The 15,155-nt window shown below is 43.7% G+C and overlaps 1 protein-coding gene across 2 annotated transcripts; it reads left to right on the top strand.

Moving 5' to 3' along the window:
- The first annotated feature begins 4,314 nt into the window (after positions 1-4,314).
- On the top strand, positions 4,315-14,405 carry sgk1 (serum/glucocorticoid regulated kinase 1). 2 transcript variants are annotated; one of them, XM_080452370.1, is made up of 10 exons: positions 4,315-4,437; positions 7,584-7,659; positions 7,878-7,953; positions 8,358-8,546; positions 8,688-8,819; positions 10,463-10,699; positions 11,177-11,272; positions 11,688-11,843; positions 11,963-12,052; positions 12,791-14,405. In XM_080452370.1, the coding sequence occupies exons 1-10, from the start codon at positions 4,410-4,412 to the stop codon at positions 12,956-12,958; spliced, it is 1,248 nt and encodes a 415-aa protein (XP_080308496.1). In that variant the 5' UTR covers positions 4,315-4,409; the 3' UTR covers positions 12,959-14,405. The 2 variants fall into 2 exon arrangements, with proteins under 2 accessions (XP_080308496.1, XP_080308495.1); XM_080452369.1 differs by lacking the exon at positions 4,315-4,437 and adding an exon at positions 7,315-7,449.
- The last annotated feature ends 750 nt before the right edge of the window (positions 14,406-15,155 follow it).

Below are 15,155 nucleotides of genomic sequence, written 5' to 3' on the forward strand. Positions count from 1 at the left end.
GCGTGATCTGCCGGAGACAGCGTGGATATGGGAATATCTTGGTCTTTGTGTATGTGCAGGAGGAGTTGGGTCGGGTTGTGTGTCGGGGGAGGGGGGGGGGCGTGTATGTGTGCTGTGTGTGTGCCGTGTGTGTGTGTGTGTGTGTGTGTGTGTGTGTGTGTGTGTGTGTGTGTGTGTGTGTGTGTGTGTGTGTGTGTGTGTGTGTCACAGCAGCATCCACTGTTGACACCCTCCCCCTCCCACCCTGATGTTCCTCCGAGACGCGACCTCCTTCTGATTTAACAAAAAGAGCCCCAAGTGTGCTTGTGTTTGTTTGTGTGTGTGCGTGTGTGTTTGTCAGTCAGTGTTGACCTTGGCACCGATGGCAGTGCCGCTATCGTGTTACATAACGTGTAAGTCTTGCACGCACACACGCGAGCACACACAGGCACACACCCAAATGCACATCACGCACACCTACAGTATTGTGACGCTTCCTTTCATTGAGAAGCCCATCTACAGCGTCAGACCACAGGGAGAAGGCCAGATAGGAGAAGAAGACTCAGTACTCTCTCAGGACCTCTCCCTCTCTCTCTCTCTCTCTCTCCCTCCGTCTCTCTCTGTCTCAGTCTCTGTCTTTCTTGATCTTACTCTCAAACTCTTCTCTACGCCGCTCTTACTTTCATTCACTCTTTCCACACACACACAAGAACACAGGCACGCACGCACGGTTGCTTGCTCGCTTACTCTCATTTTATTTATTGGGGGCTATGAACACAGAAGTCAACACGAGTGCTGTGCTTACTACACTGTCAGGTAACATAACGTAACCATCTTTATTTTCATTATCAGCATCATCATCCCTATTCTATCAGAACTATGGTGATGCATATTTGAACGCAACTAGGCTATACACAGTCAAATCCTCAGTGTTAATTTATCAATTTGTAACTCTGAGAGTTCTCACTGGACTAGAGTATCTCTAAGTTAAATTAACACTCAAGGCTTTTACAGTGTATGCATACTGTTTAACCTATTTCTCTGTGTTATGACTCATGTAACCTAAATTGTGTGCTTAGGTTCCGGCACGCAGACAAGCGGCTTTTCATACCCACGAGTGCTGCATTGTTGTCTCTGAACTGACCTTGTGTAAACATATACAGGCCTATAGAAGTCTGCTTTAAGGTCAGCAGCTCTTTTCGGTGTCAGTACCTGTTTTGCCAGTCTTTATTGTTATCCACAGTTGCGAACGGAATGAGATCCACGGAGGCATTTTTCTTGACTCTGTACACAGTGTACAGGCTACGTTGTTTTCATGAGATGCATTATTCCCACGCGAGCTGCACTTGTGGTGTCAGTGGTTCAAAGTGTTCTTTGCAGTTGAAGTGCTTGTTGAAAGACTGCGTTGCTGGCCGTTTTGGAGGTGAAAAGCCCTTATCTTATTATACTGCTGCAAGTTTTGCTGGTGCAGGTAAACACCATAAGGGAATTTAGGAAGTACTTGATGTGCCCTCTCTCTTTCTCTCTCTCTCCTTTCCCACTTGCACTGAAAGCTGTAAATCCACTAGAGATGCACAAGCAATTTCTACACTCTGGACTTAGTATCATTTACCTATACGGTAAATCTTCACACGCAGTTTAAGTGTAGCATATGACGTGCTTACGTGTATGTACGTAATGACGCTTTTATTCCCACTACCTGTAAGAATGGTGTCTGGTTTCCATGTGAAAAAGGGGCTAGTGTGTGCGTGTGTGTGTGTGTGTGTGTGTGTGTGTGTGTGTGTGTGTGTGTGTGTGTGTGTGTGTGTGTGTGTGTGTGTGTGTGTGTGTGTGTGTACAGTATGTAGGTAATGACGCTTTTATTCCCACTACCTGTAAGCATTGCATGGTCTTAATTTTTGGTGCTGAAGATTTGGAAAACAGAGCAAGCAAAACAGCATTTCATGAAAGTCTGGGGATTGGACCGACTCAGAAATAAGGAAATCATTCGGGGGGGGGGATTATTGTGTCATAAGAAATTAACCATATTAATGGGAGACATTAACCACTTGAACATCTCTATTCTGAGGGGAACATTAGCCGAAAATAGCCGATAACCGATTTTCGGCAAAGAGGTTTGGTGTAGGGGGGAAAAAGAGCGGACCAAGTACAGAGCCAGTGGACTAGTTTACAAAGTATTGAGGGTTAAGTGGTTAAATGTCTGAAGATACACATTAACATGAATCCAATATATTAATAGAAAAGATATTGTGTAATCAAACAAACAAATAAACTAAAACATACATTTACACAACATTGATAGTGATGTGAAATAAGTCTATGAAGCTAAAACTAAAGAAAAAGTTTAATCTGCAACACAGTTTTATACAACATGTAGTGGGGGTCCCTGCTTCATCTTTCTCTCAGCTAAGGGGTCCTTGGCCCAAAAAACATCTTGATATTATATATAATATCCTGTATTGCCTAGTTTAGTGTGCTAGACACCTCTCATGTGAGCATTACTGATGTTGCACAGTATTTTGCAGACCTCGCTTGCATTTAGCTGTTTGTACCTGTATGAGTAAAAGTGAGAAATCTAAACTTCATTCATACAGAACTTCTCTAGGCCAATGTGTGAATGACTATCCATCCACTGCCTTCACTGGATTATTGTTATGTTTTTTGACTGTTTTATCCAGCAATGTATGGTTTCCATGTGAAAAGGGGGCTAGTGTGTGTGTGTGTGCCATGTGGCTGGATTAATAATAGATTTGACCTAAGTTGAGGGAGAAACAGAAGCAGTAGTAAAAGAATTTGAGGCTAAATTTAAAAACACTGCAGAGTCACACACACACACACACACACACACACACACACACACACACACACACACACACACACACACACACACACACACACACACACACACACACACACACACACACACACACACACACACACACACACACACACACACACACACACACACACACACACACACACACACACACACACCTCATCAGAGGGGAGAAATAGAAGGAATGGTCATGAGTACACCAAACTCAACTTTTACTGTCTTTTGCTTCTTCTCATTTTCACACGCACACACACACGCTCGCACGCACACACGCTCGCTCGCACGCACGCATGCACACACACATGCACTTCTCCTTAAAGTGATTTTTGAATGAGTCATAATAGTCCAGTTCCCTTTGGCTCTGCATATTCACGGTCGAACAATGATTGAACCACTTTAGCCTTCACGGTGCAGCACATTTTGTCCCCACACATAGGTGCACGGTCTGAATTGAATTTGCCCTCTTAATAGTCAACATGGGGATATTGGAAGGGCAATCACAGTCACATCCTTGCCTTGGGGGGAAATATGTACTAACACAATTCCAGTCACTGTATTGTTGATGATAGCTGCTATTTCAGCTGGGACCTGGCTGGCATGTTGTGAGTGCTCTGTCAAAATGATCAGGGATGGAGGTCAGGGAAGCAAGGTAGTTTCTTTCCATATTGACTGCTCTAGCACCACTACCTTTTCCTCACCCCCATCCGCACAACTCTTTCCATGTTTCTCTAGACTCTGACTTCACTTTTCTAACACAAGACAACTGTGTTTATTTTGAGGACATTCAAGATGTTTGAGAAGACACACTCCTACTGCTCTGCTTTGTGTTTTCTTATGGGTCCATACGTCCCTTCCCTATGCTTGCTCATAATAAAAGGACTCCTGAGTCCCGAATCACTAATGTTCTAAGTAACCCAAGAGCGACAAGGCAATGTGCCCATGATGACACTGCATGAGACGAGAGCCGTGCAGAGAAAGAGAAAATGTGTGGTGATTGATTGATTGATTGATTGGTTGATTGATTGATTGATTGATTGATTGAATACTTTATAAGAAATTTGCATAAAAAAGCACATGAAAGTACAGTTTAATACAAGGTCAGCTAATAGGAATAAATAAAAAAAAAAGAAATCCATTGGCTTGTTGTTTCCATTGAGGTCCTTTGTACTCAATTCATAGTGAATTGGTGTGGTGGCTTGATACTAACTGAATGTGAACTTGATTGCTTTCCAAATGTAGACTATAGTATTTTCCCTTAGAGTACAGTAGGTGAAACGCCTGGCCCGGTCATCCCCCAAAACACAATAGCAGAGACTTGATATTTCGTGCGAGGGGGGAATAATTAATGTCCACAAATCCCGGTCGGGTTTTTCATGCAGTTCATGGCTCTCCCTCCTTAAGTAATTGGAGAGCAGTTAAGACGTGTGAGTGAGAGTGGAGGACAAAGTAGAGAGGCGGGACGTCTCCGCCCAAAATATATCCGCAGTATGAAACCCGTCAAGAAATAGAATGCTAGCGTCTTAGTGCAAATTCCTTCGACCCTCACCGAGGTCCCTAAAGCCATCTCCTTGTTGTGGCTCGAGAAACCGTCCCCATGAAAGACAAAACAACCGCATTGACATGTAAGTAGCCTCCGGCTAAATATTGAATGATGCAATGATATATATATACTTTTAAAAACCTCTTCATAGGCTATTAACCTACATTCCGTGTCTATACGTATCGTGTATCGCCGGGTGGGAAAACAAATATGGTCTGACACTTGGTGGTGGGCGCCCCGTTAGCCCGTTGACCTGGATTTCGCACCGTTTGTTATCAGTGTAATAAACGTCCTGACGGTCCTGCTGATAGGAGCTCTGTTAGGCTATATATCCCAGCACAAGCTCTGGGAAGTTCCTTTCTAACCCAACTTGTTGAACCATCCGCGGCGCGCACCAGGCTGCTACAGCTGGCAATACGCGATAAAGATGAAAACAGAACTGCAAGGTTTGTGATCCATGGCATCTCGATACTGCTGCTATTGTTATTAGATCAGATCAATGTGTTTGCACTTTGTATTGACATTTGTAGTGCACTTGCCATAGGTTAGCCCACTTGTTTGTTGAGTTGCACAACTTAGTGATTTCCCCAGGTCGATGCTGCAGCTTAAACTTCCCAGCCGGCAGGATAGCGGACGGCAAACTCGAAAATATAACGCGTCATAATATAGTTGCTTAAATAACAGTCTAGCCTCTTTTTTTTCTTTTCATCTGTGTGAGCACTTTCTTTCATAATGATAGTCATTTGAAGTGTGTTTTGCCCGTGCCTATCTATCACACAGATGTTGGCGTGCCACGGTTTCAACGTTATGCAACGTCAACTTAAATATGTAGGTTAAACTGTTGCACATTTTTGGCACGGGTTAAAATGTGAACCAGGTGCGAGCTTATATAACTGTGTCTAATGAAGGCAAGCTGCTCAAAGTATGCGACCTTATAGGCTCCAAATGAAACTGAAAAGTTTTTTTTCCCAGGCAACTATAGACTTTTAATCATGGTGTTTTGATTGGCCAGAGGGTTCCCCTTTAAAAGATTAGAACGCGGGGCCCCCTTTTCCCCCTCAACCGTAGTCTTTCCCGTTGGGTTCGTTACGTTCGTGAGTTGAATTTGTGCAGTTTTTTCGAAGGCTGTACTTTTCCACTAGTGGCTTTTTCTTGGCATGTGGCCGCCTCTGCTCTGCTCTGCTCTAGCGCTCCCCCTGGTCTGTTGTGTACAGATGGAACATGCGTCATCGCAGGCCGTTTTCATTGAGAAACAAATGACCAAACTGCTTGGCTGATCAGGACATTGACCCGAATCTAATGGGACAGAGAAACATTGGTGTAGCCACACAAGGATTCACGGTGGCAACTAGGCTCGTGATGTTTGAGAACTAGTAACTAACTACATTGAATACCAAAACGCTCGCCCCAAAACACAGTCGCCCCGGGTCAATGCCGGTGGTATTCACCTGGTATTCCTAAACGTAACCTCAGTGAACTCCTAAACTAAACCTAACCTTATTCCTAAACATAACCTCAGTAAAACGGTCAAAACCTAACCTATTCCTAAACTTAACCACAGTAAAACTATGCCTAAGGGCGCGCTCCCACCAAGAGTTGGCTGGCCGCTGTTTGCAGAATCTGCCAATGCATTGTCAATGCAAATGCGTTGATTCACGCAAGAGCAGATTTTTCCGCTTGTCGCGCAGACCTTGCGTTTATCTGCTCTCCGCGACTAAGCATAAAACTGCTGGAGGCAGGCGCTGATTTTCTCCCTCTGTCCAATCGGGTGAGTTGAAGGCAGACCGTCCCAAGATTCAGGAAGCACCATGGTGCTCAAGGCAGCAGGCCGTGCGGGCTGCGGGGACGATCTTGAGTGTGAGTGACAGGTGCGTCACAGCGGTTTTTTTAATCCGCTGGCTGCAAAAAACTGTGACCGCGCACAACCTGCGTTTAACAGCGGCCAGCCAACTCTTGGTGGGAGCGCGCCCTAACTCTAAACTTATTTCTAACCTTATCCTCAGTAAAACAAGAATCGCTGGTCCGCAAAATAAATGGGGGCAACCGTGTTTTGGGGTTATCCGGTTACCACCTACATTGCATTATAATGTCGGTCGGTATTGTGATTTCTGCATGTTTTTGAGTGTTATTTTTCTATACTTAATTCTGTGACACCTATGTAGCCAACGTTGGGACAATGATAGTCTATATTGTTAAAGGGATACTTCACTTTCGGGCCGGGGACACATTTAAAAAAAATATTAAAAATAAATGAAAAAAGTTATGGAAAATTCATGGCCCCCTCACACATTAGTAGGACACTCTAATGCGTGAGGGGGCCATGAATTTTCCATAACTTTTTTCATTTATTTTTAATATTTTTTTTAAATGTGTCCCCGTCGGGAGAGTGAAGTATCCCTTTAAGTGGATGGGTAACACCTGGATAACGTCATTCTAGTGAGCGATGATGATCTTTCATTTTCCCGTGTTTCTGAAAACCTGATTTTAATGAAAGTCCTGAGCTCAAGCCACACTCCATGAATTTAGTAGGCTACGTGAGGATCCCATTTAAAACAAGACATCGCAGCTTTCCTGGGCAATCCATTTTAGTTGAATTTGTATTGTAAACTGTACTTCCATGTGTTTATTCTCAACATTATGCAACGGTTGGCCTACAAACAGTTATTTCACTGAGTGGTTGCCTGGTTGCAAATAAGTATAGCTTTACTTTTCCCCCATTATTGACGCAAATGAACCTTGAGTTACGGCAGTGATGCGTAGGAGCGCAACGGTCAATGATTGGTCAAGACGGGGCACAGTCATTCTCTCGTGGTCCATTCAGCAGAGTGGAATGTTGACAGAGGGACACTCCCACTAGGTAGTGACGTAGGCAGGACTCTCCTCAGAGGGCGGAGCAGTGGGGGGAAATCACAGCTCCTCCCTCGCCCACAGGCCTTCTATAAAACGACCTCAAAGCAACAGTTGTCATTTTAGCTTTGAACTCTTATCGTGTGCACATATCTATTTTCAATAGCAACTATGACAATCAAAAGAGCAAAAGAAGTGCCTGCATTGACCTACTCTAAATGCAAAGGACTAGTGTCATCTGTCTCAGGTATGGATAATGACCGTGTAGGACAACTGGAATCAAATCGAGATAGGCCACTTCATGGGACTGCCTTGTATATTGTACTGCCTTGTATTTATTACACTAAACCATATTTTGTTTTTTTTCCTGTCATGCTGCAGCTTTCATGAAACAGAGGAGGATGGGCTTGAACGACTTCATTCAAAGGCTAGCCACAAACGCCTACGCCTGCAAGCAGTGAGTACCATCTGACTCATGTTATTGTTCATTTCTTTTACTCAAACACTGTGGAAGCAGGCTTATGTGTTAATTCTAGAGAAACTGTTTGGATGGATGATTCAATATGAGTTTCAGTATAACTTCCATATGAGATCACTGCAAATACTGTCTGTAAGGGCGTGTTGTGTTATTACATTTAATCTGAGTAATAAGCATGTATTCTCTTTTCTTTCCAGTCCTGAGGTCCAGTCCATTCTGAACCTGAGTCCTCCACAGGATGCTGAGCTCATGAACGCAAACCCCTCTCCTCCTGTAAGTTGATGTTTGATTCTGTTTGTGTGTACATGTGCACTTAGGTCTCATGCTTAAGGAGGGGTTTACTTTTCTTCAGCTTGTATACATTCACTGCCATGCACTTTTCAACATCAGCTGATCTTTCAACTGGTGTTGATGGCAAGCTCCTCAGCGTGACCAGTGAAGCAAACACCACCGTATTGTGTGGCTCTTCCTTTGTGTATGCCATAAAATAATATACAGACATACGCTGTATTGTTTATTGTTTGTGCTGTGCACAGCACTCATCAACCCTATGTTTAAATCAGTGTGCCATGTTTGGGTTCATGCTTGTTTATTTTGACTCTAACCTCATTGCCTTTCCTCACTCTCCATCCTCCATCCTTCTTCTTCCTCCTATCCCTGTCTCCTTCGCCATACAGCCCAGTCCATCCCAGCAAATCAACCTTGGTCCTTCCTCCAATCCCACCGCCAAGCCCAGTGACTTTCACTTCCTCAAGGTCATAGGCAAAGGCAGCTTCGGCAAGGTCCTGCTGGCACGACACCGTACAGATGACCAGTTCTACGCTGTCAAAGTCTTACAGAAGAAAGCCATCCTCAAGAAGAAGGAGGTGAGGGCACATTAATAGAGACACTAAAACTTATTTTACCTGTGTGATTTTGCCTCCACTTAAATAAAGTTAAACACGTGCAATTGCACAACATCTCCTGCACCACCTCATCAACCTCTGCCGTTTGCCCCATTGCTTTAGGAGAAACACATCATGTCAGAGAGGAATGTGCTTCTGAAGAACATAAAGCATCCCTTCCTAGTCGGTCTACACTTCTCCTTCCAGACGGCAGACAAATTGTACTTCGTCCTGGACTACATCAATGGTGGAGAGGTGAGCTAGCCTGCTTTCAACTTATTTTGTAAAGCGCCTTTGAGTACCTGGAACAAGTGCTCCATGTTCGATGTATTTTTATTACTGTCCGTTGCTAACAAGCTGTTAAACTAGAGGAAGGAAGGCGAGACGATAAGGGGACTAAACTAGGTTCTGGGATGAAGGTTTTTCAGAGGGAAGAATAATGGAGAAAGGTGGCATACGTTACAGTTTTTTTCTTTTGAAAAACGTATGTTGCTTTAATAATATTAAAGATAACGTCAGCCTAGTCGAGCGATGATGATCTTCCATTTCCCCGTGTTTCTGAAAACCTGATTTTAATGGAAGTCCTGAGCTCAACGCACACTCCATGAATTGAGTACGTGATTCAGTGATTCTCAAACATTTTCATGTCAAGGACCCCAAAATGATATGTATTTGGCCGCGGACCCCCCATCTCAAAATATGTTGATCCAGGGACCCCCAGAAGCAAAGATTTTAGTTACAAATGTTCGCTTTAAAAAAAAAATATATATATATATCATTATATCTGCAATTTTTTGAGTAGCCAAAGAAATCAAAAAATGACACAGATGCGTTTCGGGTCTTAATGGGTTAAGTGGTCTGATCAGTAGAGCTGGACGCTAAATTGACAAAAAATACGCTACACGCGCTAAATAAAAGACAACAAAACACAGGACATATGGAGAGAGAAATGGCAAACAGGATCGAAGGGAGAGAGAGAGAGAGAGAGAGAGAGAGAGAGAGAGAGAGAGAGAGAGAGAGAGAGAGAGAGAGAGAGAGAGAGAGAGAGAGAGAGAGAGAGAGAGAGAGAGAGAGAGAGAGAGAGAGAGAGAGAAGACTCAGGAGTGGGGGAGGAGAGGGGGGGGGTGCACAGACAGACAAACAGCAGGGATATCCTGTCATGTGAAGCAGAATAGAAGCTGTGGTCCAGTCTTTTTAAAGGAAACACCTCTCAGGAAGTCATTGGGTGGGGAGGGATAGAAGCAGAGACTTGAGCCAGAATTAGCTGTGTGTGTGTGTGTGTGTGTGTGTGTGTGTGTGTGTGTGTGTGTGTGTGTGTGTGTGTGTGTGTGTGTGTGTGTGTGTGTGTGTGTGTGTGTGTGTGTGTGTGTGTGTGTGTGTGTGTGTGTGTGTGTGTGTGCGCGCGCGTGCGCGCGCGTGCGTGCGTGTGTGTTTAATAGAGCTTATTTCCTGTGATTGTTGGACGACCAAAGACAGAACTGATTAAATATGGCCCTCGTCAGGAAACCACCACATTTCCCCTCCTTCTCTCCTTTCTCTTTTCTCGCTATCTTTCTACTCTCTCCCTTCACCTATTGCCCTCATTCCAATCCATCTTCCTCCATCACCTTTTTTTTATGCTTTGGTCTGTCTCTCTCTCTTTCTTCCTCTCATCCTGTTGTGTCCCTTGTGTCTGTCCATTTATCTGCATTGCCGCCTCTCTGCTCTGATCTGTCCCTACTTCTGCTCTCATTTCCTCTCTCTGGTCGTTATGTTTCCTCCAGGGTAATTTTGGGGAATGCCCCAGATGCACACAATGTGACTGTTTTCATTATTGTACACTTCATCATTTTGGGTCATTCACTGGTATGCACCAAATGAGATTGTCTTAACTAACCTCCCGAACCTTTCTCCTCCAGCTATTCTACCACCTGCAAAGAGAGCGCTGCTTCCTGGAGCCCAGGGCCAGGTTCTACGCGGCAGAGATCGCCAGCGCGTTGGGCTACCTCCACTCCCTCAACATCGTCTACAGAGACCTGAAGCCAGAGAACATTCTACTGGACTCCCAGGGTCACATCATCCTCACAGACTTCGGGCTGTGCAAGGAGAACATAGAGCAGAACGGGACCACCTCCACCTTCTGCGGAACGCCAGAGGTAACCACGCTTGCCTCGGAACTTAACTCTTTCACTGCCAGACTTATTTCTGGCTGCGTGCACCCTCGATTTTCTTACCTTTTGAAAAAAACGTATGTTGCTTTAATAATATTAAAGATAACGTCAGCCTAGTCGAGCGATGATGATCTTCCATTTCCCCGTGTTTCTGAAAACCTGATTTTAACGGAAGTCCTGAGCTTAACGCACACTCCATTAATTGTGTATTTAATTCAGTGGTTCTCAAACCTTTTTCATGTCAAGGACCCCCAAAATGATATGTATTTGGCCGCGGACTCAATATTTGACCCCGTAATTGGCAGAGGTAACCACGCTTGCCTCGGAACTTAACATAGTCTCAAGAACGTACCATGACCATTTTAAAGTGAAACAAACCAGTTGTGAATTGCTGAAAATTTGCATCTCATTTGTCAGTATTGAAAGCATAAATTTAACTCATCTCTTTCTCTTTCCTAATAGTATTTAGCTCCTGAGGTGCTACACAAGCAGCCATATGACCGGACAGTAGACTGGTGGTGTCTAGGAGCTGTGCTGTACGAGATGCTCTATGGCCTGGTGAGTTTGACTCCACACTCTATCATATATACAGTGTATATACCTGTATACTGTATGTATAAGTACGTGGAATGTTGGTTTGAAAAGCTAGGTTGCAAAATACCAAGTTAGCCCTGTGATTTAAGCCTTGAGCGATGATGATCTTCCATTTCCCGTGTTTCTGAAAACCTGATCTTAATGGAAGTCCTGAGCTTAACACACACTCCATGAATTGAGTACGTGATTCAGTGATTCTCAAACCTTTTTGAGTATTTGTCCAGTAGAGCTGGACTTTGTTTCTACATATACAAGACCATATGTTTCTATTATACAGGCAGGCTAAACTGCAGATTAAAGTCCCGTCTCAATTATGTGAACACGATCCTCGCTAGGTCTTGGCCAAAATGTTGATCTATTGTTTACTGTCTGTCAACAGCCTCCATTCTACAGCCGTAACACAGCGGAGATGTACGACAACATTCTGAACAAACCGCTGCAGCTGAAACCCAATATCTCCAATGCAGCCAGGAACCTGTTGGAGGGTCTTCTGCAGAAGGACCGCACGAAGAGGCTGGGCTGTGCTGACGACTTTGTAAGTGTTTGCATATGTGAGATGACATTGTATGACAGCCTGTTTTAATGGCAGCTTTTTTTGACATGCCAGTCACCACCACCTCAGCTAACCTCCTTCCCTCTTTGGTCTCTCCTCAGACTGAAATTAAGAACCACATGTTCTTTTCCCCAATCAACTGGGACGACCTCAATGCCAAGAAGCTCACTCCTCCCTTCAACCCCAATGTGGTACGTTCCTTTTATGGACTACTATATGCAGACGGCACCGACTTCTGATATTTTCTGCACTAGCAACAGTCAGCAGACTACTCACAACTTGATGCAATCATGACATACATTGCTTTAATAATATTAAAGATAACGTCAGCCTAGTCGAGCGATGATGATCTTCCATTTCCCGTGTTTCTGAAAACCTGATTTTAATGGAAGTCCTGAGCTTAACGCACACTCCATGAATTGAGTACGTGATTCACTCATTCTCAAACATTTTCATGTCAAGGACCCCCAAAATGATATGTAATTGGCCGCGGACCCCCCCCCCATCTCAAAACATGTTGATCCAGGGACCCCCAGAAGCAAAGTTTTAGTTACAAATGTTCGCTTTGAAAAAATATATATATTCATTATATCTGCAATTCTTTGAATAGCCAAAGAAATCAAAAAATGACACAGATGCGTTTCCGGTCTTAATGGGTTAAGTTGTCTGATCAGTAGAGCTGGATGATAAATGGGCAAAAAAGAAGCTACACACGCTAAATAAAAGACAACAAAACTCAGGACATATGGAGGGAGAAATGGCAAACAGGATCGAAGGATGAGAGAGAGAGAGAGATCGACACATTGTGCAGACTCAGCTAGTTTGCAACTTTACGCATAAATAAATAAGACAATTATGATAAGGCATTTTGAAAGGAGAACTATATGGCTTGACTAAACCCTTATTTCCCTCTTTCTCCCTCCTTTCAGACGGGTCCTAATGATCTGCGGCACTTTGACCCCGAGTTCACAGACGAGCCAGTGCCAAACTCCATTGGTTGTTCTCCAGACAGTGCCCTTGTCACAGCCAGCATCAAAGAGGCTGCTGAAGCCTTCCTTGGCTTCTCCTACGCTCCCTCTATGGACTCTTACCTATAGGATTTCAATACAGGCATGCTCTATGGACACCAATTTAGAACCTTTAGGATCTCATATTCCAGTGGGATTCTTCATGGGACATGAACTATGCCGTGTCTGTAGACTTGCATCTTGACTCCCCCCAACTCCCCATCTGGATGATGGACATTGTTGACCCCATCCCCACAACTGCATCTGCATCTACAAGGAACGTGCATTTATATATACCGCACGTATACACCCGTATTTACCATAGACCCTCCGCTGGGCAGTTCTCGGAAACGTTCAAGAGGACATGCTACAACAACAATTGTCCTTCACCAAATGGTTCTGATTTGCACAAACTGTTCAACCCTCCACAGTGGACACAAAACGGTATCCCTCTCCAGCCTCTAGAACCCCCGACCCCATGCGACTGTGGCGGACATTTTGCACATAGCTCAGGCAGCTGAATAGGCCTCTCACACGATGCCACAACAGAACACACAAAACAAACACTCACACACTTTTCCCACCCTTTCTCAAAAGAGGAAGGGTTGACTGTAACGACTTCATCTTCATACTGTAGGATAATAATACTCTTTCATCCTCTACCTATGTCTCGGTTGTCACCCACAGGGGGCCTATCAGTGGAGTTTGCCTGAGTAGCATGGAGATGATGTTCATTTTGGTGCTTTAGTTTCTTATCATTTGTGTTTGTTCTGTTTTAGAAAAGGGAGATATTTAAAGCTGTAAGCTGAATGTTACAGAGGGGGATGATGCTTTTGCTCTTACAGGTGCCTTTATTTTTTTCCCTTTCCATTGGAGCTCAGATCTTTGGGTTTGCCATGACATTGTCAAGTTACAATGAGTTCACTCTTCCCTCGACTCCACCACAGCTATTTTCCCTGTTTGCAGGGGGAGCTGCCTTTTGAAGTCAGGGGAAGGGATAGTCGTAGCACTAAATCAGTACCCTTGTCCTACCCATAACATGTAGGATTTAGGTCATGGAATGATGTGTTAAATTCTAGCTCCTTGTTTGTGTACGTGAACGTGATAATGGAGATGTTGGGAGAAGACGGAGAGAGAGCAGTGCTGCTATGTCATAGACGTACAGAGACCCTAAAACAAACAGAAAAGGAATGTGTACTCAGAATGGTTCCCTTAGATTTGCTTGCCAACCGAGTCCCCCCTCGCGTAGTCTTCCATTCACCTCACAATAATGTAACAAGGCCCTGCGGCTTGGCGTTAGTGTCGGAACTGAACATTCCATTTTAATATTGCTGTAACAGTTTAATGGTATTTAAGTTTGTTTGTATATTTGGAGTTATGTGTACTAGTTTTAATGTATATGGAACAAAGAGACTAAAGGTATGCTTAAATATGTATACTGTATGTAACAATTCATGATAAATGTACTGTAAATTGTAAAATTGTTTCAGATTTATGTTGCCATGTCTGGTTTTCAATAAAAGATGTTTAACTTTATTATACCCTAGTCTTACCTGAGTCGTGTTATTGTTATAGTTACATGAACAAAACATTTAAAACATCCTTCTCACATTGCAGCCAAAAGGTGTACATGTAACTTAAGCCAGTGTAGTTTTAGTAAATTACGTTTAGTAAATACTAATTGTGCCGTTATGTATTTGTCTTTGACACTTGCATAATAGACTAGTCATCAGTGCCCTAACGCCTGATTTATACTGCTGTATGATGTATTGGATTTTTTTTTCCACAGATAAATGAGGAGAGGGGGCAAAGAACAGACTGGCACAAGGGCTTGAGCCAGTGACCTCCGGCCAACTGTCCCACATAACTGTGGACTTCAACCCCTGTCTGTGCGTCAGCAATGTTATACAAGACGTGTGTGTGTGTGTGTGTGTGTGTGTGAGGGTAAATCATAGGCCGGTTGCAGATAACGTGATGAGGCTACTCTGGGTCAGCAGATATATGAACCCAAGGGAAGTTCAACTGGACAGCTGAACTTGATATTGAAAGAGTACTGAATTTAGGTATACAGAACATGTTGGTTAAAAAAAATATGTTTTTGCATGTGTGATGCACACTCAATCACAATGCAGGTATACTGAGCTGTCTGCTGTTGTTAACCCCCCAAACCCATGCACTCTTAATGCCATACATTTTGATTTATGCAGGAATTATATTAATTGTACACCATATCAAATACACTATCACTATTAGCTTACTATTATGTGTTGATTTGAAGGAAACGTGG

The sequence above is a fragment of the Gymnoscopelus braueri genome (genome assembly GCF_963280865.1).
Source record: "Gymnoscopelus braueri genome assembly, chromosome: 16".
Classification (NCBI taxonomy): Eukaryota; Metazoa; Chordata; class Actinopteri; order Myctophiformes; family Myctophidae; genus Gymnoscopelus; species Gymnoscopelus braueri.